General features: G+C 50.6%; 3 protein-coding genes and 1 non-coding gene across 6 annotated transcripts; 1 reads left to right on the plus strand and 3 right to left on the minus strand.

Moving 5' to 3' along the window:
- Positions 1-6,552: 6,552 nt before the first annotated feature.
- On the minus strand, positions 6,553-6,659 carry LOC124960876 (U6 spliceosomal RNA). The gene has a single exon (XR_007104193.1). It is a non-coding gene; the product is annotated as a U6 spliceosomal RNA (small nuclear RNA).
- A 4,264-nt stretch (positions 6,660-10,923) lies between these two features.
- Rnf26 (ring finger protein 26) lies at positions 10,924-13,934 on the plus strand. Its single transcript, XM_047516689.1, has one exon. It carries the CDS (start codon positions 11,739-11,741, stop codon positions 13,038-13,040), a length of 1,302 nt encoding a protein of 433 aa, XP_047372645.1. The 5' UTR covers positions 10,924-11,738; the 3' UTR covers positions 13,041-13,934.
- A 1,620-nt stretch (positions 13,935-15,554) lies between these two features.
- Positions 15,555-18,022, minus strand: C1qtnf5 (C1q and TNF related 5). 3 transcript variants are annotated; one of them, XM_047517149.1, is made up of 3 exons: positions 17,544-18,022; positions 16,877-17,133; positions 15,555-16,464 (listed from the first exon to the last, which is right to left on the minus strand). In XM_047517149.1, exons 2-3 carry the CDS (start codon positions 17,088-17,090, stop codon positions 15,947-15,949), a joined length of 732 nt encoding a protein of 243 aa, XP_047373105.1. In that variant the 5' UTR covers positions 17,091-17,133; positions 17,544-18,022; the 3' UTR covers positions 15,555-15,946. The 3 variants fall into 3 exon arrangements, with proteins under 3 accessions (XP_047373105.1, XP_047373104.1, XP_047373103.1); XM_047517148.1 differs by having other exon boundaries at positions 17,429-17,580; XM_047517147.1 differs by lacking the exon at positions 17,544-18,022 and having other exon boundaries at positions 16,877-17,318.
- Positions 18,023-18,219: 197 nt separating this feature from the next.
- Positions 18,220-23,012, minus strand: Mfrp (membrane frizzled-related protein). Its single transcript, XM_047517146.1, has 13 exons — positions 22,784-23,012; positions 22,596-22,698; positions 22,375-22,488; positions 22,102-22,257; positions 21,760-21,973; positions 21,247-21,377; positions 21,010-21,135; positions 20,690-20,766; positions 20,185-20,333; positions 19,580-19,710; positions 19,318-19,452; positions 18,592-18,719; positions 18,220-18,499 (listed from the first exon to the last, which is right to left on the minus strand). Exons 1-13 carry the CDS (start codon positions 22,835-22,837, stop codon positions 18,275-18,277), a joined length of 1,743 nt encoding a protein of 580 aa, XP_047373102.1. The 5' UTR covers positions 22,838-23,012; the 3' UTR covers positions 18,220-18,274.
- Between the last annotated feature and the right edge of the window lie 882 nt (positions 23,013-23,894).

Genomic DNA, 23,894 nt, shown 5'->3' on the forward strand with positions numbered 1-23,894 from the left:
GTTTGGTTATTTATATGCAGTACTGAGTAGGAAAAAGACTACAGATTCTAGAAAAGAGGGTGCGTGTGTGTGAGAGCTTGGGCAGACAAGGCAGGGTTCAGACATGGGGAAGAACTTGGATTTTAGGATAGGTTAGGCAGTGCGGGGGGGAGGCTCACTGGTAAAGCACTCGCCTAGCAGGTGAAAGGCCTTGTGTTCAATCCGCAGCACTGCCAAGAAGAAAAAGAAGAAGAAAAGAAGTTAGGCAACAGGGAGCTCTGCAGGTTCTTAAGCAATGACAACATGAAATGATAAAATTGGGATTTAAGTTTACAGTGGTTTCTCAATTTCTTCCTGGCCTCGGAGCGCCCCCTGGTGCCCCTAGTTTTTTTTTTTTTATTTAAAAAAATTATTGGTGCATTATAATTACACATACTAGTGAGATTTGTTGTTGCATGTTCATACATGCACATGATACAATAATATAATTTGGTCAGGATCATTCTCCAGTATTTCCCCTCTTCCTCCCCTCCTCCCATCCTTTGGTCCCTTTCCTATACTGGTCTCCTTTTGATTTTTCATGAGACACCCTGTCCCTGCATAACTTTCTTTTCCTTTTTCCTAGCTTCCACATATGAGAGAGAACATATGACTCTTGACCTACTGAGTTTGGCTTATTTCACTTAACATGATAGTCTCGAGTTCCATCCATTTTCCTGCCAATGACATAATTTCATTTTTTTGTGTGTTTGGAAACTCCATGGATATTTTCTTTATCCATTCATTCATTGACGGACACCTAGGCTGAGTACACATGTATCTCTATAGTGTGATGACTTCTGTTCTTTAGGATAAATACTAAGGAATGCTAAAGCTGGGTTATATGTGATTCCATGCATAGTCTTTTGAGGAACGTCCATACTGATTTCCATAGTGGTTGCACTAATTTACAATCCCACCAACAGCATGAGAATCTTCCTTCTCTCCTCACCACATCCTCTCTGGCATTTATTGCTTGTATTCTTGATAATGGCATCCCTAGTTTGCATTGTTCCCTCATCATATGGAATAGGTGCAAAGATAGGGAGCTGATTGCATTGAAAAGCTGGACTCTTGGGGCTTATTCCACTTTATCCTGAGAAAAGATAGCATGTAGCAAAACTAGAGGTAACTTGTGGACACAGACCTTTGAGGGTGAAGGAAGAGGGCACTGTAGGATTCCCTTCTTTCTGTGCCATAACTATGTGTCTGTTGTGCTTTGGAAACTTTCACAGTAGTCACATAAGCTGGGGACTGAAGATAGATGATATTAGAAAGGTCCCTGAGTTTAAGAAACAGGCACTCTCATAAGGAGGACAGGTAGGTACTATGTTATAATACAAAGCACCAAGTACCAAAATGCAAATATGTACATAGAACAGTTACTTGGAGCCAGGTTCAATGGTGCACTCCTGTAATTCCAGAGACAGGGAGGCTGAGGCAGGAGGATGGCAAGTTCAAGGCCAGCCTCAGCAACTTAGTGAGACCCTGTTTCAAAGTGAAAAATAAAAAGGACTGGGGTAAAGCACTTCTGAGTTCAATCCCTAGTATAACAACAACAACAACAAAAAGGGCTGGGGATGTAGCCCAGTGCTAAAATGTACCTGGGTTCAATCCTCAGTTGAATGCAAACCCCAGTTACTTGGAGTTGGGGGTGTAGCTCCTGGAAGAGTTGCTTTTGTTTTTTGGTGCTGAGAATTGAACCCAGGGGTACTTATCATTGAACTACATCCCCAGCCCTTTTAATTTAGAGACAAGGTCTTGCTACGTTGTGGAGGCTGGCCTTGAATTTGCAATCCTCCTGCCTCAGCCTTCTGAGTATCTGGGATTACATGCATGAACCGCCATTGGGGGCTTCACCTAGCTTCATTTTAAGGGATGAATTATAGGTAACTATTTGAACGGGTGTGGGGTGTGCTGTTTAGAGTGTTGGCAAAGCCTGCTCTGTGCAGGAGACTATTAGCAGTTAGTTTGAGTCCTGCAAGGGAGGAAAGAGGTTAGTGAGATTTACAAACCATAATTTTTTTTTTTTTTTTTCAGTTCTGGGAGTTGAAACTAGGGGTGTTCTACCACTGAGCTACATCCCCAGCCCTTTTTGTTTATTTATTTTTTAAATTTGAGGCAGGGGATAGGCAAATTACTGAGGCTGGCCTTGAACTCATCTTTCTTTGGCCTCAGCCTTCCCAGTTGCTTGGATTACAGGCATCTGCCACAACCCTGGAAAATCATGATGAATTATTAACAGCAATAGAGTGTGTATGAATGGTTTTAAGCAAAGGAGCAATCAGAAGCCAGTTTAAATCCATTAGAGCTCAGGCTCCAGAGGAACAGAAATAAAGGTCCTCTTTCAACGATTTCATTTCCCTTCTAAGTCCCAAAGGATCAATCCCTTCTCGGGAGGCCATCTTCTACACACAGGGTATGGCTTTATTTCAACCTTATGTCACCCGCATGTGACTGAGTTCCTTTTGGCGACTTCTCCTTCTTCCCACATCCAGCTTCAAGTGGGACACAACATTTCTCTATGGTTTCTAAAAATTACCCTTGCATCAACTCCAGCTATGGAGTACTATGCAGCTGTTAAAAGAACAAGGACAATGTCTGCACTGGAGATGATTGTCAGGAAGTTGTTTTGTTTTTTGCAGTTCTGGGGATTAACCCCAGGGTCTCCTAAATGTGAGGCAAGTGCTCTCCCACAGAGCTACCGTCCCAGTCCTTTTTAAAATAAAACATTTTTTTCCCATCAGTACTGGGGACTAAATCCAGGAGTACTCTACAACTGAACTACATCCCCAGTCTTGTATTTTTTATTTTGAGATAGGTTTTCTCTAAGTTTCCAAGACTGACTTCAAACTTCAGATCCTCCCACCTTAGCTTCTAGAGTTACAGGTGTGCACACACCTGTGTGCACCATGCTGGGCCAGGAGATATTTTTCCATGAAAAAGCTAGATATAGAATGCTATATATATACACACATATGTAGAATGCTACCTTTGTGCAAGAAATGGACATTTCTCTGGACCTGGTGGTATGCATTTTTAACCCCAGCTACTCAGGTGGCTGAGGCAGAAAAATTCTGAGTTTGAGTCCAGCTTGGGTAATTTATCAAGGCCCTGTTTCAAAATAAAAAAGGGCTGGAGGGCTGGGGAGATAGCTCAGTCGGTAGAGTGCTTGCATTGCAAGCACAAGGCCCTGGGTTCGATCCCCAGCACCACAAAAAAAAAAAAAAAAAAAAAAAAAAAAAAAAAAAAAGGGCTGGAGATGTAGCTCAGTTTACCTAGCACGCATGAAGCCCAGTAGTGGCAGGGGAGGGGAGAAGGTGAAAAGTGGCCAAAGTCTTTACCAGACAACTTAGCAAAGAAGATATATAGATGGCAAATAAGTCTATGAAAAGACGCTCCAGTCAGGTGTGGCCTGAGGTGGGAGAATCGAGCCTAGGAGTTCTAGGCCCGCCTGGGCAACAGAGCAAGACTCTGTCTCTAAAATTAATTAACTAATTAATTAATTAAAAGATGCTCTACATCATATGCTACCAGGGAAATGTAAATGTAAATTAAACCAATATGAGATGCACTACGTGCCTATGAGAATGGCCAGAGTGCACAGGAGAAGAAAGAACCATGGGAACTTTTTTTTTTTTTTTTAAATACCCTGGGATCGAACTCAGGGTCGCTTAACCACTGAGCCACATCCCCAGCCCATTTAAAAAAAAATATGTATATACTTTATTTAGAGACAGGGTCTTGCGAGTTGCCTAGGGCCTTGCTAATCGCTGAGTCTGGGCTTTAACTCTCAATCCTCCTGCCTCGGCCTCCCCAGCTGCTGGGATCACAGGTGTGGCACACAGGAGCTCCTGCAAGGCTAGTGACTGACAGGTGGTTTCTTACAGAATCAGACACCTAGCTTCCTTCAACACTTGTGCTCCTTGGGTGCTTACCCAAATGAGTTGAAAACGTGTGTCCACACAGGACCCCTCCCAGTGGCATGTGTCCTCCAGGCTCTGCCACTGTGTGCTGGTCACACTTCAGGCCGTCCTGCCCTACCTGCTGGACAAGGCCCTGCTGCCTCTGAAGCGGGAGTTGCAGGCCGATGGTGAGAGTGTGTAGCCCTCCCAGGGTAGCTTGGTGCCCAGTGGGCAGGACAGGGCCACAACCCTGGGTTCCTTGCCACGTAGCTATCCTAGCTGAGTACAGAGGAGGATATTTCAGCTGGGGGCCTTTATCCTGGAGCAGGGCCCCACCTGCCTCATTGACTCCGGATTGCCTGATTTTACATCCACAGCACCTTCTGCCACCTGGCCAAGAGGTTTGCAGGGATCACTTATGTAAGTAGCAGAGCCACGGGGGACAATCTGGCCACCCCCCAACCATCTGCCTATGTTGATGATGTAATCACAGTTAAGTGTGTTTTGAAACTGGAACAAGACCCTCTACTTGGAAAATGACAAAAATATAACAAACAAACAAACAAAACAAAACAAAAACATGTCCACACAAATGCATGTGGATGATTAGAGCAACGTTATTCTCAACTGTCCAAATTTGGAAGCAACCAAGATGTGTTGTCCTTCAATAGGTGAATGTGTAAATAAGCTGGTTCATTCACACGATGGAGTATTATTCCTCAGGGAAAAAGAGCTCCCAAGCTCACCAAAAAATGTGGAGAAATTTAAATCCAAATTGTTGAGTAAAAAAAGCCAATCTGAAAAGGCTACATACTGTATGATTCCCACTCTATGACATTCTACAAAAGGCAAAACTACAAAGACAATAGGAAGATCAGTGGTTGCTGAGTCTGGGGAGAGAATGGGACAAACAGGCAGGGCACAGAGCAGTTTTAGGACAGTGGACCTTTCTGTGTGATATTGTAATGGCGGGTGCACGTCATTATGCATTTGTCAAAACCTACGGAACGTACAAACAAAATGTGAGTCCTAATGTAAGCTGTGGACTTCAGTTAATAATAATGCATCAGTATTGATTGCCACTTCATTTTAAAAACAGTAAAATGACCAAACTTACTTAGTTTTTAAATGTTACACTTTTTTTTTTTTTTTTTTTGGCAGGGGCGTATCAGGGATTGAATCCAGGCGTGCTTAACCACTGAACCACATCCCCAGTCCTTTTTGTATTTTATCTTGAGACAGGGTCTCCCTGAGTTGCTTAGGTTGAGGCTGGCTTTGAACTCTGGATCCTCCTGCCTCACCCTCCCAAGCTGCTGGGATTACAGGTATGTACCACCACCGCCTGGCTTACTTTAGTTTCTTGACCAAGTTAAATCTACTTGTTTTAGCAGCCATAGCCAGCATTCCTGTGATGTATCCAACGGGGTTGTAAAGTCAAATTTGATATGGATTTTTTTCCCAAGATTTTGAGCTGATCCTAAATATTGCACTATAATCTTTTTATTAATCCAAAGAATGCTATCAGTATCAGCACAGTTAGGCTGGGTTTCCTAACAAGTTCAACTGTGTGCTATCCAGGCCACATGGCCCAAAAACTGATTCTGATTTGTTCATCTTTTTATTTATTTGTTTGTTTATAGTTCTGGGGATTGAATTCAGGGACTCAAGTGTTTTAGGCAAGTGCTATACCATTGAACTACACCCCCAGCACTTTTTAAATTTTATTTCATGAAAGGGTCTTGCTAAGTTGCCAAGGCTGGGCTCAAACTTGTGATCATCCTGCTCAGTCTTCTAAGTAGCTTCCTGAGCAGCTGGGATTACAGGGGGTGCCATCTTGTCTGACCACCTCTATCTTTTTTTTTTTTTTTTTTTTCAGGGTGGAGGACCGAATTCAGGGCCTTGCGTGTGCTAGACAAGTGCTCTGCCACTGAGCTAAATTCCCAACCCCCACCTTTATCTTTATTAACCATGTCAGTGCCATTACCACAGACTTTCCCTTGATAATATTTTAAAGCAATGCCTAAAATTGATAGTAGCCTCCCCCGCAATCCTTCCTTTGAATCAAATGGGTAAAAACAGTTAAATACATATGCCTGTTTCATCTAGACCTACATAGTTATGAATTTTAAAATAAACAGGAGTTAATATTACAAAATGTTCCTCAGCTACTATTAAAAACACTGTATTAATTTTTGAGTACTTCTGGAGACACAAATTGAGATAGTAAGAACAACAGTGAGAAAGATTTGACCGGTTACTAATTTATCTCTCTTTTTCCCTCTTTTTTTTTTTGTCCTGGGGATTGAGCCCAGAAGTGTTTTACCACTAAGCAACATCCCCAGCCCTTTTTATTTTTTATTTTCATACAGAGTCTCTCCCCCGATTCTGGGAACTGAACCCAGGGAAACTCTATCTCTGAGCTACATCCCCAGCTCTTTTTATATTTATAATTTTTTTTTCATAATATGGTTAATTTTATTAAAGGGCCCATCTTGCACACACACATATTCACCCCTATGTATCAACATACTTGGCCATGTGACCTCACAGATTTCTTCTTGTACATGTTCCCATCCCTCAACTTTTGGATAGGCATGAAATTGGCTTAGGTCAATGGAATGTTACTGGGAAAAATATGGAATGCTTCACGAATTTGCATGTCATCCTTGCTCAGGGGCCATGCGAATCTTCTCTGTATCATTCCAATTTTAGTATATGTGCAGCTGAACTGAGTACTGTATTTTTAAATTTTGTGACAGGGTCTTGCTAAGTTGATGATGCTGGCCTCGGTGGCCTTGAACTTGTCATCCTCCTTCCTGAGTCTCCTGAGTTGCTCAGATTACAGATGTGTGCCCCACACCAGACAGTTTTATCCATTTTCTTATCTAATTTCTTCTACTTTCCTTAAATATTCCTGGCACAACCCACAGACCTTTGTGGTATTTGGAATCAGTGACCTAGCGTTTCTAGGACATGGCTTCTTAGACGTGTGGAAGTGCTTCTCTGGGCCTGAACCATGTTATTACCAGAGATGATGTTGAAGGTCATAGGCTCTTCTGTGCCAGTGCCTACTACTGGATCCTGACCAATAGAGGAAGACATGAGGCATGTGTTCTACGTTTGTTTGTTTTTTTTTTTGGACTGGGGATTAAACCCAGAGGTGCTCTACCACTGAACCAAATCCCCACCCCCCTTTTTATTTTTTATTTTGAGACAGGGTCTCACTAGGTCACTGAGGGTGTCATTAAATTCCTGAGGTTGGCCTTGAACTTGTGATCCTCCTGCCTCAGCCTCCTGAGCCACTGGGATTCTAGGTGTGCACCACTATTTCCAGCAGCCTTGTGTTCTTTTATGAAGACATTTTTGGTACATTTGTGATCTGTGGGGTCCTCTAAAACTTGGGTGTCACTGGGAGGAATCAGGATGGAAGGGACTAGGATGAAAGCAATCCTGTGAACATACCTTTATATATAGTTTTTTTTTAAAGAATATATTTTTAGTGGTAGAAGGACACACTACCTTTATTTTATTTATTTATTTATTTATTTTTAGGTGATACTGAGGATCAAACCCAGTGTCTCACACATGCTAGGCAAGTGCTCTATCACTGGGCCACAACCCCAGCCCATATATACAGTTTTGACTTTGGGACCCTGAAAATGATCTGAATAATTTAAAAACAAAATTAAATTTAAAAGTAATCCAACTCTACAGCCAACCTGTAATATAGATTTTTCCTGAATGCTTGAAGGGAAGATGAAGGAGCATACACATAACAGCACAAAACTCCTGAATTAGACATTCTTTCCTGGTTTTACCCAATCTCTTAACCTTCATCTCTTTAGAACCTCCAAAAATCTCTTCTCAGTTGGGCAGGGTGGTGCACGCCTAAAACCTCAGCAACTTGGGAGGCTGAGGCAGGAAGATGAAAAGTTCAAGACCAGCCCGGGCAACCTCACAATAAAATTAAAAAGACTGGGGTCCTCTAGATTTAATTCCTCATATCGCAGGGATGGTGTGGTGTGGGATCCCTTCTTTAGCCCCAATTGGAATCTTTCACCAACCAAAACAAGAGCCTTGGAGCTAAGACAGCAGATACCCACTTCTACTGAATAGGTCCCTAGAGGGCCTTGGTTCACCCCACTGCATCTTCCCTTACAAAATCCTGCAAGGATAGCACTTCTAGGCATTCAGTTTTCTTAAAATCTGGTTTATGATTCCTGGATCTGACACTGGCAAGCAATTTGAACTTCCTCCCTGAGTCAGTTTCAGTCATTGTCATTGCCCCCAGCTGGGTTTCCTGAAGGGCAAGAGCTGTGGCCCATTAGGGGTGGTTTTAGCTTAATTAGTCTCAGATCACTCAAAAGGGAGGTTTTGGCCTCCCTTTTCAAACTAATGAAAATACACTCTTACAAGATCCTGCCAATTCTGAGAATAACTTTACATGTCTCTTTTTTTTTGTACCAGGGATTGAACCCAGGGTCACTTAACCACTGAACCACATCCCCAGCCCTTTCAAATATATTATTAGAGAAAGGGTCTTGCTGAGTTGCTTGGGGCCTAACCAAGTTGCTGAGGCTGGGTTTGAACTTTCGATCCTCCTGCCTCAGCCTCCTGAGTTGCTGGGATTACAGCCATGTGCCACTGTGCCCTGCTCTTTACATGCTTCTTAGTATGGAAAACTGGATGATTAATTGGTCAAGTTTGATTTTTGGACAAATGGAGTGCAATTGCTGAAACCAGAGTTTTGAGACGAGACTAGATTCCCTGCTTCTCCAGTTTTCTTCTGTGTTCTTGTCTTGCAAATTTGAAAAAATAAAATCCCAATAATGGAAAGGAAGAGTAAACAGAACAGAATTGATTGAAGTGAGAAGAGATGGAACTCTGGAGATGTGGGAGGGGGCTAGATAGCAGGAAAACCCATTTTGGTATGCCAGTTTAGGGGCTTAGATGGTTTGGGTTATGAGCATTGATCAAAATCTATGTTAAATAGGCAATGAAAAAATATTGACTGGGGGCAGGGATATAGTTCAGTTGGTAGAGTGCTTGTCTTGTAAGCACTAAGGCCCTGGGTTCAATCCCCAGTACCATAAACACACACACACACACACACAAAAGTATTGGCTGTGTCCTTTAGCCTGAGTTTTAATCTTTCCTGCAACTCCCATCTGGGTTCACTCTCATCTTTCACTTTCCTGCCTCTCTGGGACCAAGGATTTGGCTGGAGTGTTCCCTCAGATGAGTCTCATGGTCTTTTACATTTGAAATAAGTCTTGATGGTGCCCATTTCTACCAGTTAGCCTCTTGTGGTGGTCTCTGCCTCTGAATAAGACCTTAACTGGGACCCGTTATCTATTCTTATTCAGCACCAGTACAGTAGGATATCAAGGAGTGTGTCCAAGAAACAATTGGAACCTGAACTTTGCAGAACATGTCCAGGCTGAAGGCACAGATTTAGAAATGATGTGTAGAGGAGAGAAAGGCTATGATGAAAACCAAGGCCAAGGGTAGAGGAAGTGGTCAGTCCTGTCAACTGCTGCAGGATATTTGATTAAGAGCAAAACAGTGTTCCTGGGACAAGTAAGATCCCTGAAGAAGCTGGGCATGGTGGAGCATGCCTCTGAGGAACTGAGGAAGCAGAGGCAGGAGGATAATGAGTTTAAAGCCAGCCTCAGCAAATTAGTGAGGCCCTAAGCAACTCAGTGAGATCCTGTCTCAATATAAAATATAAAAAAGAGCTGGGATGTGGCTCAGTGGTTAAGCGCTCCTGGGTTCAATTTCTGGTACAAAACAAACAAACAAACAAACAAACACAACCCTGAAGAGGAGGATAGGAGTTGTGGGATCAAGTAGCTCAAAAGGGAGGTGCTCATATTCCCCAAGATCTGAAATTGGGGAAAGTGCATATTACACAATAAAAACTTCACCAGTCACAAGAATCACCACAATAAATCAAGAAGATGCAGGGAATAAAATGAATTTTTATATAATTTTCCTTTGTTTAGATTAACATTTTGTGCTCAAGAATTTGGGCTGGGGGTAAAAATACACTATTTAGTAAATCAAATAACAAAAATTGGGGAGCTAGAGTCTGATGTTTAGAGGAGAGGAGAAATCATTAGAGAAAGAGAAAGAGAAGTGCCAGAGAATATCTTGAATTGGTGCCTAACCACAGTGTGTGTGTGTGTGTGTGTGTGTGTGTGTGTGTGTGTATGTGTATGGAGGTTGGCAAATGGAGCTTTAGAGAATTCAGTCCTTGCTCTGTACCATAGTGTAACCTCTACTGTGTCCCCAGTGCCTTAGTAAAGGTTTGCTTTGTATCAGTGGTGCTTTGGGGAATGAAGGACTCTGAAGGACTCTGGCAGCATTCAGGGTAGGGTGGAAGAGGAACACTTTCAGGAATCCAAGTCAGAGAGGAGATGAAGAATTCAATACAAGTAGGCAATTAAAGTAAAGGTGACCAGGGGAAGGATAAGTTACCAAAGTGTCCTTGGAGTTAGTGGAAAACACCAGGATTCCCGATATATTTGGGATGGGGTTTCAAATATATTTCGAGTATGTATTTCTGCATTAAAGGGTCACTTCCTAAGGAATCCTGTAGCTTCTCAGATATTCAACAACAGTGTTCAAGTAAACAAAATAGGGTCAGGGGTAGGAAGCTTCGCTATTTCCGGTCTGTGGCCTCTTTTCTCAATGACAAGGTAATCTCCAGAGGACACTGGAAAACCTGATGAGAAAGTTCGTAATAGAAATCTGGGAATCTCTTTAACAATGTTTCCTTTTCTGAACTGCTTGAGAGCTGGAGGGTGTCTTAAAGGTTTTTTGTATCCCCAGAGCACTGCAGGGCTCAATAAATGATGGTATAAATGAATGAATAAGACGACGAGGCAGCGGATCTGAGCAGGATGCGGAGACGATGCTTTCCCAGAGGAGATGACCTACGACCCGAGCCTGAAGAGCTCCCTCGCCATCACTGGGGAAAACAGCAACCAAAGTCCGGCTCTTTTAGGGGGCGGGGCTGGAAGGGCGTATTTCGACACTTTCCTTCAGTGAACCAATCATCACCTCAAAGGGGCGGGGATGCTAGTAGGTCTCCGCCTGTCCTTTTGGAACGTAAATCTGTTTGGGCGCCCTTCAAACGGACCAATGAACGCTCGACGTTCCCGGCTGTGACCCTCACCGATTGGCAGGAGTTCGTCCTCCTCCCTCCTGGTCACGCCTCTTGCCCAACCCCTTCGCACACAAGATGGCCGCGCCCAGCGAAGTAGAGGCCGCGCTCGGGGTTTGCTGAAGCCGGTTCCCTCTCCCACTACCCCTTTGGGCGCCAAGCGCCACGAGCGGGAGGACGGGGGCCGGGCGGGGACAGGGGCACCTGCGTAGCTGGACCGCGAGCCCGCGCCCAGCCTGCGCCGCCCCCACCCGGCCCCGGCCCGGCCCGATCCCATCCCATCGGTTCCCGGTCTCCTCCGGGTCTGACCCCCTGCCCGGCGGTGGTACGCCACCCCAGGCCGCCAAAGCCGAGGTCTCTCCTCCAGACCGTGCTCGCCTTCACTTCAGAGATGTTTGGCTTCTTCCCTTCCAGCCAGCCCGCCTTCAAAACCCGGACTCTTGGAGCGGCATCTGGCCCCCTTTCCCTTTATTAAGACTCCACTTCTCTCTGACCCACTTTCCCCTTAGATCTTGGTTCCCCCTGAGTTGGAGACTGCTCACTTCCTTTACAAATTAATTCCTGGTCTCCCAAAATATTGACAACCTTGACAACGCCCTCAACTGAGGAGCCAGCCTATCTTTTGGACTAACCTCAATATCCCTATCATGGAGGCTGTGTACCTGGTAGTGAATGGGGTGGGCCTGGTGCTGGACGTGCTGACCTTGGTGTTGGATCTCAACTTCCTGCTGGTGTCCTCCCTCCTGGCTTCCCTGGCCTGGCTCCTGGCCTTCATCTACAACCTGCCGCACACGGTACTGACTAGTCTTCTGCACTTGGGCCGTGGTGTCCTGCTTTCACTGCTGGCCTTGATGGAAGCCTTGGTCCGGTTCACCTTTGGGGGCTTGCAGGCCTTGTGTACCCTGCTGTATAGCTGCTGCTCTGGCCTTGAGAGCCTAAAGCTCCTGGGACACCTGGCATCTCATGGGGCACTACGGAGCCGGGAAATACTGCACAGGGGTATCCTCAATGTGGTCTCCAATGGCCATTCTTTGCTGCGCCAGGCCTGTGACATCTGTACTATTGCTATGAGCCTGGTGGCCTATGTGATCAACAGCCTGGTCAACATCTGCCTTATTGGCACTCAGAACCTCTTCTCCCTGGTGCTGGCCCTGTGGGATGCAGTTATGGGCCCTCTGTGGAGGATGACAGATGTGGTGGCTGCCTTCCTAGCCCACATTTCCAGCAGTGCTGTGGCCATGGCCATCCTTCTTTGGACCCCCTGCCAACTAGTATTGGAACTGCTGGCCTCAGCTGCCCGACTGCTGGCCAGCTTTGTACTTGTCAATCTCACTGGCCTGGTGTTGCTGGCTTGTGTGCTGGCAGTGACAGTGACTGTGTTACACCCAGACCTCACCCTGAGACTGGCCACCCGAGCACTCAGTCACCTTCATGCCCGGCCATCCTACCATCGGCTGCGAGAGGACATTGTGAGGCTGTCTCACCTGGCCCTGGGCTTGGAGGCCTGGCGCCAAGTGTGGAGCCGCAGCCTACAACTGGCGAGCTGGCCATACCGGGGAGGGGCACCAGGGGCCCCTCAGGGTGGCCCTAGGAGGGTATTCCTAGCCAGGACCCAGGGACAGGACACTCTTCCTGAAGCAGGGCCCAGATCAGAGGCAGAAGAGGAGGAGGTCAGGACCATCAGAGTGACACCTGCCTGGGGCCGGGAAAGGCTCAATGAGGAGGACTCTACAGCTGGGCAAGACCCATGGAAGTTGCTAAAGGAGCAAGAGGAGCGGAAGAAGTGCGTCATCTGCCAGGACCAGAGCAAGACTGTGTTGCTTCTGCCCTGCAGGCACCTGTGCCTGTGCCAGGCCTGCACTGAAATCCTGATGCGCCACCCCGTCTACCACCGCAACTGCCCGCTCTGTCGCCGGGGTATCCTGCAGACCCTCAATGTCTACCTCTGAAGACTCTCCCAGCCTGTCTACCCTCCACGCTCCACACAGGCACCTGCTCTAGGACATATTAACACCTCACTGCTGGGTCTTGGCCTGAAATCCCCTCTGCCCCCATGGTTGTCCTGTCAAGCCTCAAGCCATACATCCAGAACATGGAGATGGGACACTCTGGAAGACTTTGATCTGGGCGGGGGCAGGGCAACATAGCTTCTCTGTACCCATTGGGTCCCTTTGATGCTGAGGGTGGTGAGTATGTCACTATGCAAAGGTCCTGAGACTGTGTGCTATGGGTTCTCCTCCAACCTGCCCAGGGCCCACCCACATACCAGCCTCTGGGGCTACCTGTCTCTGCTTCTGGTTTTCCTGTTGGGGATTTGTAGGCACTTCCCCTGCCTCCTTCCCACTTTTTCCCCAGCTTCTGCAGTCACAACATGTCAGTGTTATTTGGGTATTTTGGCAACTCAAGGGCCTTGGAATGATCTTGAACCTCTGTGTTCAGCCAGAGCCCCTATGCCCTGATAGGTTTGGGGTGGAATCTCTCAGGTGCCCTTAGAGCTACTTCTGCCTGTCATGATCTTAAGAGGCTCCCTCCCAACCTGATCCAAAAACTGGGATCAGTTTACCTCTGGGAGGGATGTGCATCTGCACCTGATCTTGGGACCATGTGCCCTCAGGCACCCCAGCTCCACAGGGAGCCTCAGGAGGGATAACCAGATTTCTATTCATTCCCCTTTTATTCCCATATCACAGAAAAATGGCATTCCTCTTTGTCTCTCCCTGACATTAGGGAGGGCAGACTGTGCACATTTCACTAGGGTCCAAACAGAAGGGGCCAGGGCCTAGGGGCATGCAGGTCCCCGAGGGGTCTGTCTGCCCAGTTTCCAATGAATAAAGTTCTCTTGACAGCTCTGACCGTGTCTGTGTGCATCCCTGCAAGAGTGAACAGTTGGTCAAGGTGACAGAAACTACAGAAGGATCTTTCAGTCCCGTTAGAGTCAGAAACGTGTGCTGTCTGGTGGATCAGGCCTTAAACTGGGGCCTGGAGAAGAGGGGAAATAGGGTAGGAGGTCTGTGCCAGGTGTGGTTGGGTTAACTCTCACCCCATTCAATTTGTCCTTTCACACACATGGTTCTGGAAAAGCCTTCCCTGTTTGCCAGAAATAAGTCTTGGTAGAGCTGAATGTGAACTTCTTATCCTTTGAGTTAACATTCTCAGCTTTCCCTCTGGTGCCAGTCTTCCCAGGAGGAGCCTTGGGGTCTTGCTTCCTGGAGTACAGTGTATCCTTTGATGTCTGGAGGAACTGGTGCTTGTCTCTGTGTCTCTTGGCACAGAGCCTGGCACTGTGATGGGCTGGAGGATGGCTGCAGGGCCTCCTGGTGGAGAGCAGGAAGCTGAAGCTCAGGAGGCCTGTGGCCTATCTCTGACTCCAGTGTGGCCCAATGCCCATGATCATAGCTGCCCTCACATGACCAGCAAGAGAGAAGGGGCACTCCCCCATAATTGTATGTTCCCTCTAAGAGCATAATGCCTGGGACTGTCTTCTGGAAGGGGGAGGAGTTAGGTGGGTCCTGAAGAAACTGGGTTGAAGCCCCTCCGCCTTCTAGGTTGATAGGCTGAGCAGACTGGGGCTGGCAAGCGATTTGTTAGTCATTAGATTGGGGGTGGGTCCCAGGCTGGGCTGCCAGGTTAGAGGAGGGGAGCTTCCAAGGGGCTTTGTGTCCAGCCTCAGACTTGGTGGCTCGGCCCACCCAGGCTGTGCCCAGCACAGTGGGGGAGAGTTCCCCACCTCCTCAGAGGTGGGAGGCTGGGTTTGTCTCTTTTCCCTCCCTCCAACTCTGGAGAGGGAGCTAAGCAAGCAGAGGCTTGGCTCCTTCCAGTCTGTTTAATGTGGGAATAAACATTTTATGAGGGAAGATAAACTTCCTGAGATGGAAGTAAAGCACCCCCATTTCCTTCACCCTCATCAGGAATTCCTTTGGCAGACCTTAATACCCTTCCTCTTCTTAACCATCACAGAAGTCCTGGGCTCAAGCTACCAATTCTTGCTGCATTCTGAAGCTGGGGCGCCCCCTTATGGTTATTTAAGAAATCACTTATCTTAAGGCATTCAAGGACATTCCTCACCTAGCATGGTGACAGAGAGCAATCTTTTCAGTAATCTAGGGACCAGGCAAGCAGCCAGAATAGCCATAAATGAAAATCCTAGCCTTTTGTTGGATCATGGCAGGGGTATGTGTGGTGAGGCAGTCCCATCTGATTTGGCATCTCTGAGTTAGAAAAGGTACCCCTTTCTCTGGGTTTCCAGAGCCCCACAGCAGAAGGGTACCCTCTCCCACATATGCCCCAGATGCTCCTTCTCACAACTTCTGCAATCCATTTCTGTGGAGCAGCCTCTCATTACTCTGGGCCTGCTTCCTGCATTTCCTACTCCATCCCACCTAAGAACCTCCATGGAGCACAGCTCACCACGATCCTTAGAGACAGGGTTATCTCCACCACTAAAGAAAGACTGAAGCCAGTAGGAGGGTTTCTTAGGTTTATTGGGTGATCTCTGAGAAAAGGGTTGGTCCCTGAAGCAGGAGGGATGGAGGAGGATCCAGAGAAGCAGAGGACCAGGAAAAAAGCACCCCACCTTGGTGTCCTGGGCCAGAGCAACCAGGGGACCCACACTTGCTAGTGCAGTACACTCCTTTAGTGTTGGGCAGAAATCCAGCCACTGCCCCGTGCTGGGGCCCCAGACCTCAGACAGCCTGAGTCTCTGTTCCTCAACAGCAACAGGACGGAGAGGCCCCTACTGCACTTCCCTCGTATTCACAATATTCCGGGGGGGCCAGCCCTCCCGAATGTGCGGCTATCAGTGTCACACCCTTCTCTTATAGAAGCAAGAGAGCGGGAGCTCACTTTCCAGTGGACACTAAGCAAAGACTGGAGAGCTGTGCCAGTCGGAGTAGACAAGAAATCCAGAGAAGGTGCTGTCTGTCTTGATGCTGGCATAGATGCCAATGTAATCACCCACGCCCACCTGCACCCACACCTGGTCCTCTGGCTCCAGCCTCACCATGGCACCCCCAGAGAGCGAGGCTGGCTTGGGCCACCCTCCGAAAAACTGGAAGAAAGAAGCGATGGACTCGCCGTTCTTGACCAGATCGAACTGCAGGCTGGCCCGGTAGACGGTGGCGTGGACCGCGAAGTAGTAGACCCCAGGCACTTGGCAAGTGAATTTGCCGGTAGTAGCGTCGTAATGTCCCTGCTCATTCACCAGCACGCGGTCGAAGGGTAGGGGCGCATCGGCCGGCGGAGGCACCCTGCTCTCAGAGCGCTTAGCGCTAAAGGCGGAGCGCGGAGGCACCGAGCACTCGCCTGCAGGCCCGGTTGCCCCCATGGGTCCCGCCTCTCCTCGCGGCCCGGGCTCCCCACGCGGCCCCGGCAGTCCTGCGGGGAAGGAGAGGGGTTAGAATGGTGGCTGTAGCGGTGGGATCAGCCCGCAGCAGGGTGCAGGAGGGCGACTTCAAGAACTCCCACCCTCGCTCAGCCTGAGCCTCTAAAAAGTCGCTTCCTTGACTAGAGCCTCCCTCCGCCCCAGTTTCTCTGCCCCGGCTTCCGGCAGGGGTTGGGGTAGATCCGAGCGGCTGAGCTATGAGGGTTTCAGGAGTTCTGGCTCCTGCCTGCTGAGCCTCAGCTCCCACTCCACCCGGTTCCACCCCGCACTCCACCGACGCAGACTGCAGTGGCGGGCCATTAGCGCCCCCTAGCGGGAGCCCCGAACCCTGCAGAACCCGAGGCCACCGCACAGCCACAGTCGCTCCCACGTTCCGTATGGACCGCAGCAAAGGTGCTTCCTTACCCGGCCTCCCGCCCTCGCCTTTCTCGCCCGGAGTCCCGGGCACGCCGTCGCGGCCATCTCGGCCGTCGCGGCCAGGCAGGCCCTGGCTGCCATGGTGACCCGGCGTGCCTGGAAGGCCCGGGTGACCCGGGCACAAGCTGGGGATCTTGTTATCTTCCAGTGGGGGCGAGCCGGACGCCAGCCTCAGGAGCAACAGGGCGAGGAGAGGCCTCATGGTGCCCGCACCGGGAGCCCGAGCGCCTGTGTCCTCTCGTCGTCTGTAGGTCGGGCAGGACTGGAGTTGGAACCCAGAATTCTGGGACCCGCCTCGCTCTCCACCCTTGCGCAGCCCAATCGGTCCCCACCCCACTGCCATGCCCCTGAGACTGAACGGCCGCGCTGGAGGATGGAAAAGAGGCGCCCCAGATCTCAGAAGCCAGAGAACGCAGGCGAGAGGGAGAGGAGAGGCCGGCCCTCCCTGCCTGCCGCCCTCCCTCCCTCCCACCCCGTCGGCGCCCAGACTTTCCCACAGTCTCCTCCCTCACCCCTTTCCCCCTCCTCTGTCAGACTCACCCCCTCCCGGCTCCCCCAGCTGCTGGCGCTCTCAATGACCTCCTTTGGGGCACTCGCCACTCTGGACCCTCCTGTTGACTTTGCTCCCGCCCTGCACTTCACCCCAACCAGGTACCCCCTTGTCCTCGTCGTTCCCCTGGTCCTGGTCCGCTCCCTGTCGGTTCTGCTCTGCTCCTCCCAGACTCCAAGAGGAAACCAGCTGTTCAAGGGCCAAGAACTCCCGGCCGGGAAATAGCAGGGAAATAACTCGTGGTGTCGCCCGGCGGCCGGCCAAAGTTTGGGAGGAGAAAGGAGGGGGAAGGAGAATTTGAGCAGGGCTCGGAGAAGCGATCTGTAGGAGACAGATGATGAGGGCTCTGGTTCCCAGAAGCGGGAAGGAGAGATGGTGCAATGATAAGAGACCAAGGACAAGACTCTAGACCATGGAGAACTGGACCAGCAGAGGGTGGAGAGTTCCAGAGACAGAGAGCCAGCAGGAACAGGGCCTGTTGAATCTATAGGCACTCAATGTAGTTTTGTTGACTAAATGAAAAGAACAAAGGACAAGTGACAGAGATGGAAGGGAGAAAGCAGAAGAGAGGAAATCTTGAATGGAAAACCATCTAGACTGTCCAATGGCACAGTGTGAAGTGGGGTCAGCAGCCTTTGGCAAGTAAAGGAAGGAGAGTGAGGGTGGGAAGGCTCCATTACCCAGGGATTGAGGACTTAGCCTCTCTTCCTCCCTAGGAGGACCCAGAGAGAATGGACAGAGCCCTATGCAAAGGCTCTTCCTTTGTCCTCTGCCTGCCTGCCTGTATAGGCAAAGGCGTGTGGGCAGGCAGAGGCAGGGCCGAGGCATCGTGAGGGTCAGGGCTGTGCACAGGCTTCCAGACCAGCTGCCTCAGGCAGTCTGTTGCAGTTGAAGGGCCAGGGGGTGCCCAGTAGCGCCAGGCCAGATTGGCACTGTCGCTCTGCCTCCTGGCAGACAGAGCGGCAAGGGGGAAGGACGCTGCCCAGCAGGGTGCAGTGGGGCACAAGCAGCCCACAAAGGAGCCTCCGGAAATTCTGGTAGCAGGGAAGGCTTGTTAGGCTCTGTGGAAAGAAGAGAGCGGCCCTCAGGTGCTCAGTTCCCCTAGGTTCCCTCCCCTTCATGTGGCCTCCCTCCTTGTCTCTGTCCAGAGCACCTTGTAGCCTCTGAGGACGTCTACCACCTCCTCCTGGGTGGCCATGCCCACCCAGACGTTAGGGAAGGCCGTGGTGTTGTAACTCAGGCCGATGCACATCTCCACCTGGACAGGCTCACAGGCCAGCTCTGCAGGGATGGGAGGAAGGGTCGCTGTGGGGCAAGTCACTTCATTGCTCTGGGTCCTTACATGGGTCAGATGGAGATTGTTGTGAAAATCCAAGGAGTTAACAAAGAGAGATGCTTTACACACATCAGGGATCCTTGTTCTCAAGAGCCATCTCCAAGCATCGTTTGCCAATGCTGGGCGTCAGGAGACCCCTCTTTGATCTCAGGGAACGTGGGGTGCCCATATTTGCAGGAATGATTTGTGCATCTGTAATAAACTCACCCACTCTGTGTAAAATCTCATCCTCATCTTTGAAGTGGGTTGTGGAGAAGGACTCTGTGTGACAAGGTGACTGATTCTTAAGCCCCAACCATTGATTCCCAGATTCCTGTGTCCCTTTGGCATGACACTAAGTACCACTGCCCCCATCAGCTGAGAGTCTCTCCAGGACTCTGTGAAGTAACCCCACAGTCAGGAGAGTAAGACCCAGTTGGTCCCCCATCTCCAGTCAGGGAGGGGAGCAAGGAATATGGAAGGTGCTGGCAAGTTTGCTATGAGCCGGGCACCCTGCCGGCTCAGGCCTGAGGCCCTGCTCAGGGTGCAGGGCAGGCTTCTTACCTGGGGGCGGGAACAAGGGACTGCTGCAATTCTTGTCATTGTTGCCATCTACACAATCTCTCCACAAGTCACACATCCACCGCAGATCCCTACACCCTCCATCCTGGCAGGAGACCTCTCTGGGTCCACAGGGGTCTGTAGGCACAGGGGGCATGGCCATACCCTAGAGCTGTCCCCCAGGTGCCCTGACCAGGTCCAGAGCCCTCCTCTGTTGCCTGGAGGTGTCTCTACTTCCCACACCCACTTGCCCAGGGGCACCTACTCTCGGTGGCATTGAAGGCCTGGTAGGTAGCTGAGAAGCCCCCGCTGCTGATGCTATGATCTGTCCGAAAGAGCACAGTCAGTTCATGATGTGAGGAGACGAGATGTGGGGGTGACTCTGCCCCACAGAACCTGCCCGGAACAGAGAATTGTCTTGAGTATGCGACCCCAGGTCAACTGCTGGATCTCTTAGCTGGGGCTTTGGGACTTGCCAGGGGTGATTGGAAACAGTCGCTGCTCTCAGGACTTAGGGTCTGGTGAGGAGGACATACATAGTCAGTAGACATCATATTAAACTCCTTGAGCTTCGGTCACTTCAAGATGGGAAAAATTCAGGAGGGTTTGTGGGGGAAGTGGGAATGGCCCCCAAGGGCCGTTGGAATGGGGGTGGAGAGGGTTTTGCTAAAGGACTTCCTGGGGTGGGGCAATTGCAGAGTGAGGGCTTTGAGGTGAGCATGCAGGAGCCATTTTAGGGTGGTGATGGAGATCTCTGTCCTGGTGGAGTGGCAGAAGAAAACAAAGTGGGGGAATAAATTGGGCCCATGTGTAGGGAGCCTGGTTGCCAGCCATGGAGGATGGTTAGCCGCTCGGCTCCCCTGCCTGTACCTGCCCAGGAGGCTGAGGGCTCCCGAGCCGCTGGTCTCATACACCTCCACGTAGTCAAACTTGCACTCGTCCTGTGCCTCCAGGCTGAAGTTCCAGAACTGAAGTTCTACACCATGTCCAGCAGGCACGGAGATGTGCCAGGTGCAGAGCTGGGGGAGAGTGCGGATGGAGAAGTTCATGGGAACTTCTGTCCCACTCTGGGCCTACAGGACGAGCTCCAGAAGGTGCTTGCTAGCCCGGTGCCAGCTTGTGCTGTGGTGGCCTCTGCCCACCCAGCTTCCATCAGTGCTGGCTCTTAAGAGAGGAAGGACCTTTAACGTGTCTAGTCTCAGCAACAGATGAGTTTACCCAGCATGGGAATATCTGGGTACACGGTAGCTACTTAATAATGTTCCCTTCCGGTCTGCTTGATTTCTGACCTTCCCAAGTCCCAGGCAGTGTCTCCCATGCTGTTCCCAGTAACACTAACCTGAGTGCCCCCAGTTCCCCGGGGCACCACACTTACCTGTTGGTGAGGGTGCTGCTGTAGGTGATTGGGAGTAGAGAATGTGCCCTGCAGCCCGGTCAGGTTCCCCCCACACCCTGTAGAGGCAGAGGGGCTCATGAGTTGCCAGGGCTTGTGCCTCCATCCAACAGGCCCTGCAGTGACTGCAGAGCGAGTTTGGACCAGCCTGCAGGCAAGCAGGTTCCGGGTCCGAATGACCCGGCAGGGAATGTTGGCAGCTACGAATACAGGCTTAGGGCTGGGCCAGGGTTGGGGAGTCCAGCTTGAACCTGGGACAGTTACCTAAAGACAGTACTGCCCTGCACCTGGTGGGTCCATACCCAAGAGCTTGGCACTACAGTTAGTCTCGTCACTGCCATCAGCACAGTTGGCAAAGCCGTCGCATACTGAGTCAGGTAGCAGGCAGATGAGCTGGTCACAGTGGAACTCGTCATGGGCACAGCTCCCTGGTGGAGGGCATCTAGGGTCAGAAATCTCCAGAGTCTCCAGATCTGGGAGTGACTGGAGTCAAGGCATGGGTGACAGGCAGCTAGGGACATGGTGGGGATGTCACTCACCATGCCCAGGGGCCACAGCTTGGTACCAGGCCTGGAAACCAGATCCTTCCACACTGCTGTCAGAAACGAAGGCCACCTGGAGGCGGCTGGTGTTGGTGTTGAGTGTGGGGGGAGGCACCTTCCCACATACCCTGCAAGAAGCCACGTCGGGGGTGGTGGAGGCCCACCGGGCTCAGGGTGAGCCAGAGTGGAGCTTGCCTGAGTGTGTGCTCCTATTTCCTCAACCCTAGGACGGGCTCAATAAGATGAAAAGGCTCTTTTAATTTTCCAGGAGACTCTTGGTTTTCCTGCACAAACGTCCTAATAGCACTTACTCAAGGGAAAGATAGAGCTCCATTTCATAGATAAGGAAACTGAGGTCGAAGAGGTTACACAGCAAGGCGGTGGCAGAGCGGGACCCAGTGGTCAAGTCTCACCATTTCCTCTTGGCCCTGCCCTCCCCTGCAACTTCCTGGTTTTGCCCTCCTCCTTCTATCCTCTGGGGCGGGCTCTCCTGGGGAAAGAGGGACTCACCTGAGGAGGGGACCTTCAGGCTCAGGAGAGATTTCCAAGCGATCAAAAAGACAGGAGGCCACACCCTCCACGCTGAGGGCTTCAATCTTGAGCTGTATTGTATGGTCAGTGGCCACCTGGATATGCCACATGCAGTGGGCATTGGGTGGGTAAGGGTCTGGATAGTTGGGGCTGCTGAAGAAGCCCCTTGGACCAGGAAGGAGGCCCCCACAGGCTGCAGGAATGGAGGTTAGAGTTCAGAGTTCATAACCAGAGATCCTTTATTCCCCATGTGGTTCTTCCTGGCTTCCCCTCCAAGCTGCCATCTTGGACTTTCTCTAGAGAGCTGCCCCTAGTACTCACTGGCCTCGTGTGTGGGCCTCATATCTGCCTCTTGCTGCCTCGTGGTAGCTGGGGAGGTGGTGGTGGTGCTAGTGGTTGGGGTGGTGCCAGTAGTGGTGAGGCCTCGGGCAGGCAGGGGGCTCTTGGTGGCCCCAGGTGGGGGTGCAGCCTGCAACTCTATAGGAGAAGAATGAAGCAGCAGCGCTCAGAGGTGCCGGATCATAGGGGGTGGGTAGAGTGCCCCACAGAGTCTCCGTCTAAAGCCCTTCTACCAAGCAGGCCCCAGGTACTTACGGGACAGGATGATGGCTACCAGCAGTCCAAGTAGCAGGAGCAGCAGACTGGCAAGTAGGAAGATGCAGAGCCAGGAGAAGTGGCAGTCTGGCTGCAGCCCTCTGAGACGCCGGCCTGTGGGCAGCAGGGTGGGGTTTGAAAGACCCTGCCCTTGGGCATCCCTCATGCTGTCTTCAGCTCTGGGCCCCTGTCTCACCCCCAGCTCACCCCGAGATGGTTACCATGCCAGGGAGCTTGGATGCTGTGGCTGGCATCCTGCCGGAAGGCTGGCGAAGGGCAGGGTGCCCCAGCTTCAGGCTCGAAAGCAGGATTGCAGAACTCAGTCTGGAAGGCAGAGGCCTGAGGCCTGAGGGCAGGTGGTCGACCGAGGACACTGGGTCTTGGGAGGGTGCTTCCACGTGACCCTTACCTTGCTCAATTCTGTTGCCTCCACGCAGAGGATGACATCTGAGTATTCCTTCATGGCCCAAAGCTCTGCATGACTTTCTGGAGTCTCTGTGACAGCCCTAGACCCGCCAAGGACCCACTGTCTGGCCACAGCTCCCTCTCGAAGGGGCAACCTTTACTCCCTGGGAGAGAAGGCTGTCTGGCTAGACCAGCTCTTGGGCTGCACTTGGCAGACTGGTTGGGGCTATGGCTACTCTGTCTCCATGTGGGGGAAGGGATGGCAGCCAGAAGGAATTCACAAAGGCACGAAATGGTCCCTTAATCCAACTCAGCTGAGGAGCTGAGGGCAAGACCCTGGCACAGGGTGGCAGTTCTTAAAGGTACAGGCAGTGGCTGAGAAGACCCAGCAGAGGAAGCAGGTACCTGGTGGGCATTGTGAGGGGAGCTCGCCACCCCTTCCCACCTCACCCCAGGCCCCGAGGAAGCCCCTGGGATGGCGGGAAGAAAACACAGGGCTGCCTCAGGGGGTCTGAGAGAGAATCTGGGTGTAGGTTAACAGCTTCAAGGCCTGTGTGTCTCAAGAGCTCTGGACAAAGCCCACTGCCCACCAGGCCTCCCGTTCTGGGTGATGAACATGAGCCAAGCCTGGGTCTTTGGAAGGTCTCTGTTAGATTACCTGTGTGACCAGGATAAGGAGAGGGGACATCATAGAATGAGCGTGGTGTGAGGTGGAGGGGGTTGTTTGTCCCTGGGGCCCTCAGTCTGAAGGAGAAAGACAGAGAATGGGGAAGTAGGTACCCAAGGCCTTGCACAGGCCGGGGCGAGTCTTCTGGCTGCTGCAGGGCGGGAAGCCTACACTAAAAATGAGATCATTTTATGTCTCTTCTCCATGAGTGAAGTTCTTTTGGAAAATCCAGTCTGGCCCAGCTGTCCTCAAGGGAGAAAGAAAAGTGTTTGCTAATCTGTTTTGTGTTAGCCATGCTCAGACTAAGTTGGGTAGGGCAGAGGGCGTGAAGGCAGACCAATATTTATGGCTACTATTTGTAGAATGTCTTCTATGTTTTAGGCTCTGGGCAAGAGGTCTTACATGCAGTTTCTTTCCTTTCAAACTCTAGGAGGTCGCATAACCATTT

The sequence above is a fragment of the Sciurus carolinensis genome, chromosome 11 (genome assembly GCF_902686445.1).
Source record: "Sciurus carolinensis chromosome 11, mSciCar1.2, whole genome shotgun sequence".
NCBI lineage: Eukaryota > Metazoa > Chordata > Mammalia > Rodentia > Sciuridae > Sciurus > Sciurus carolinensis.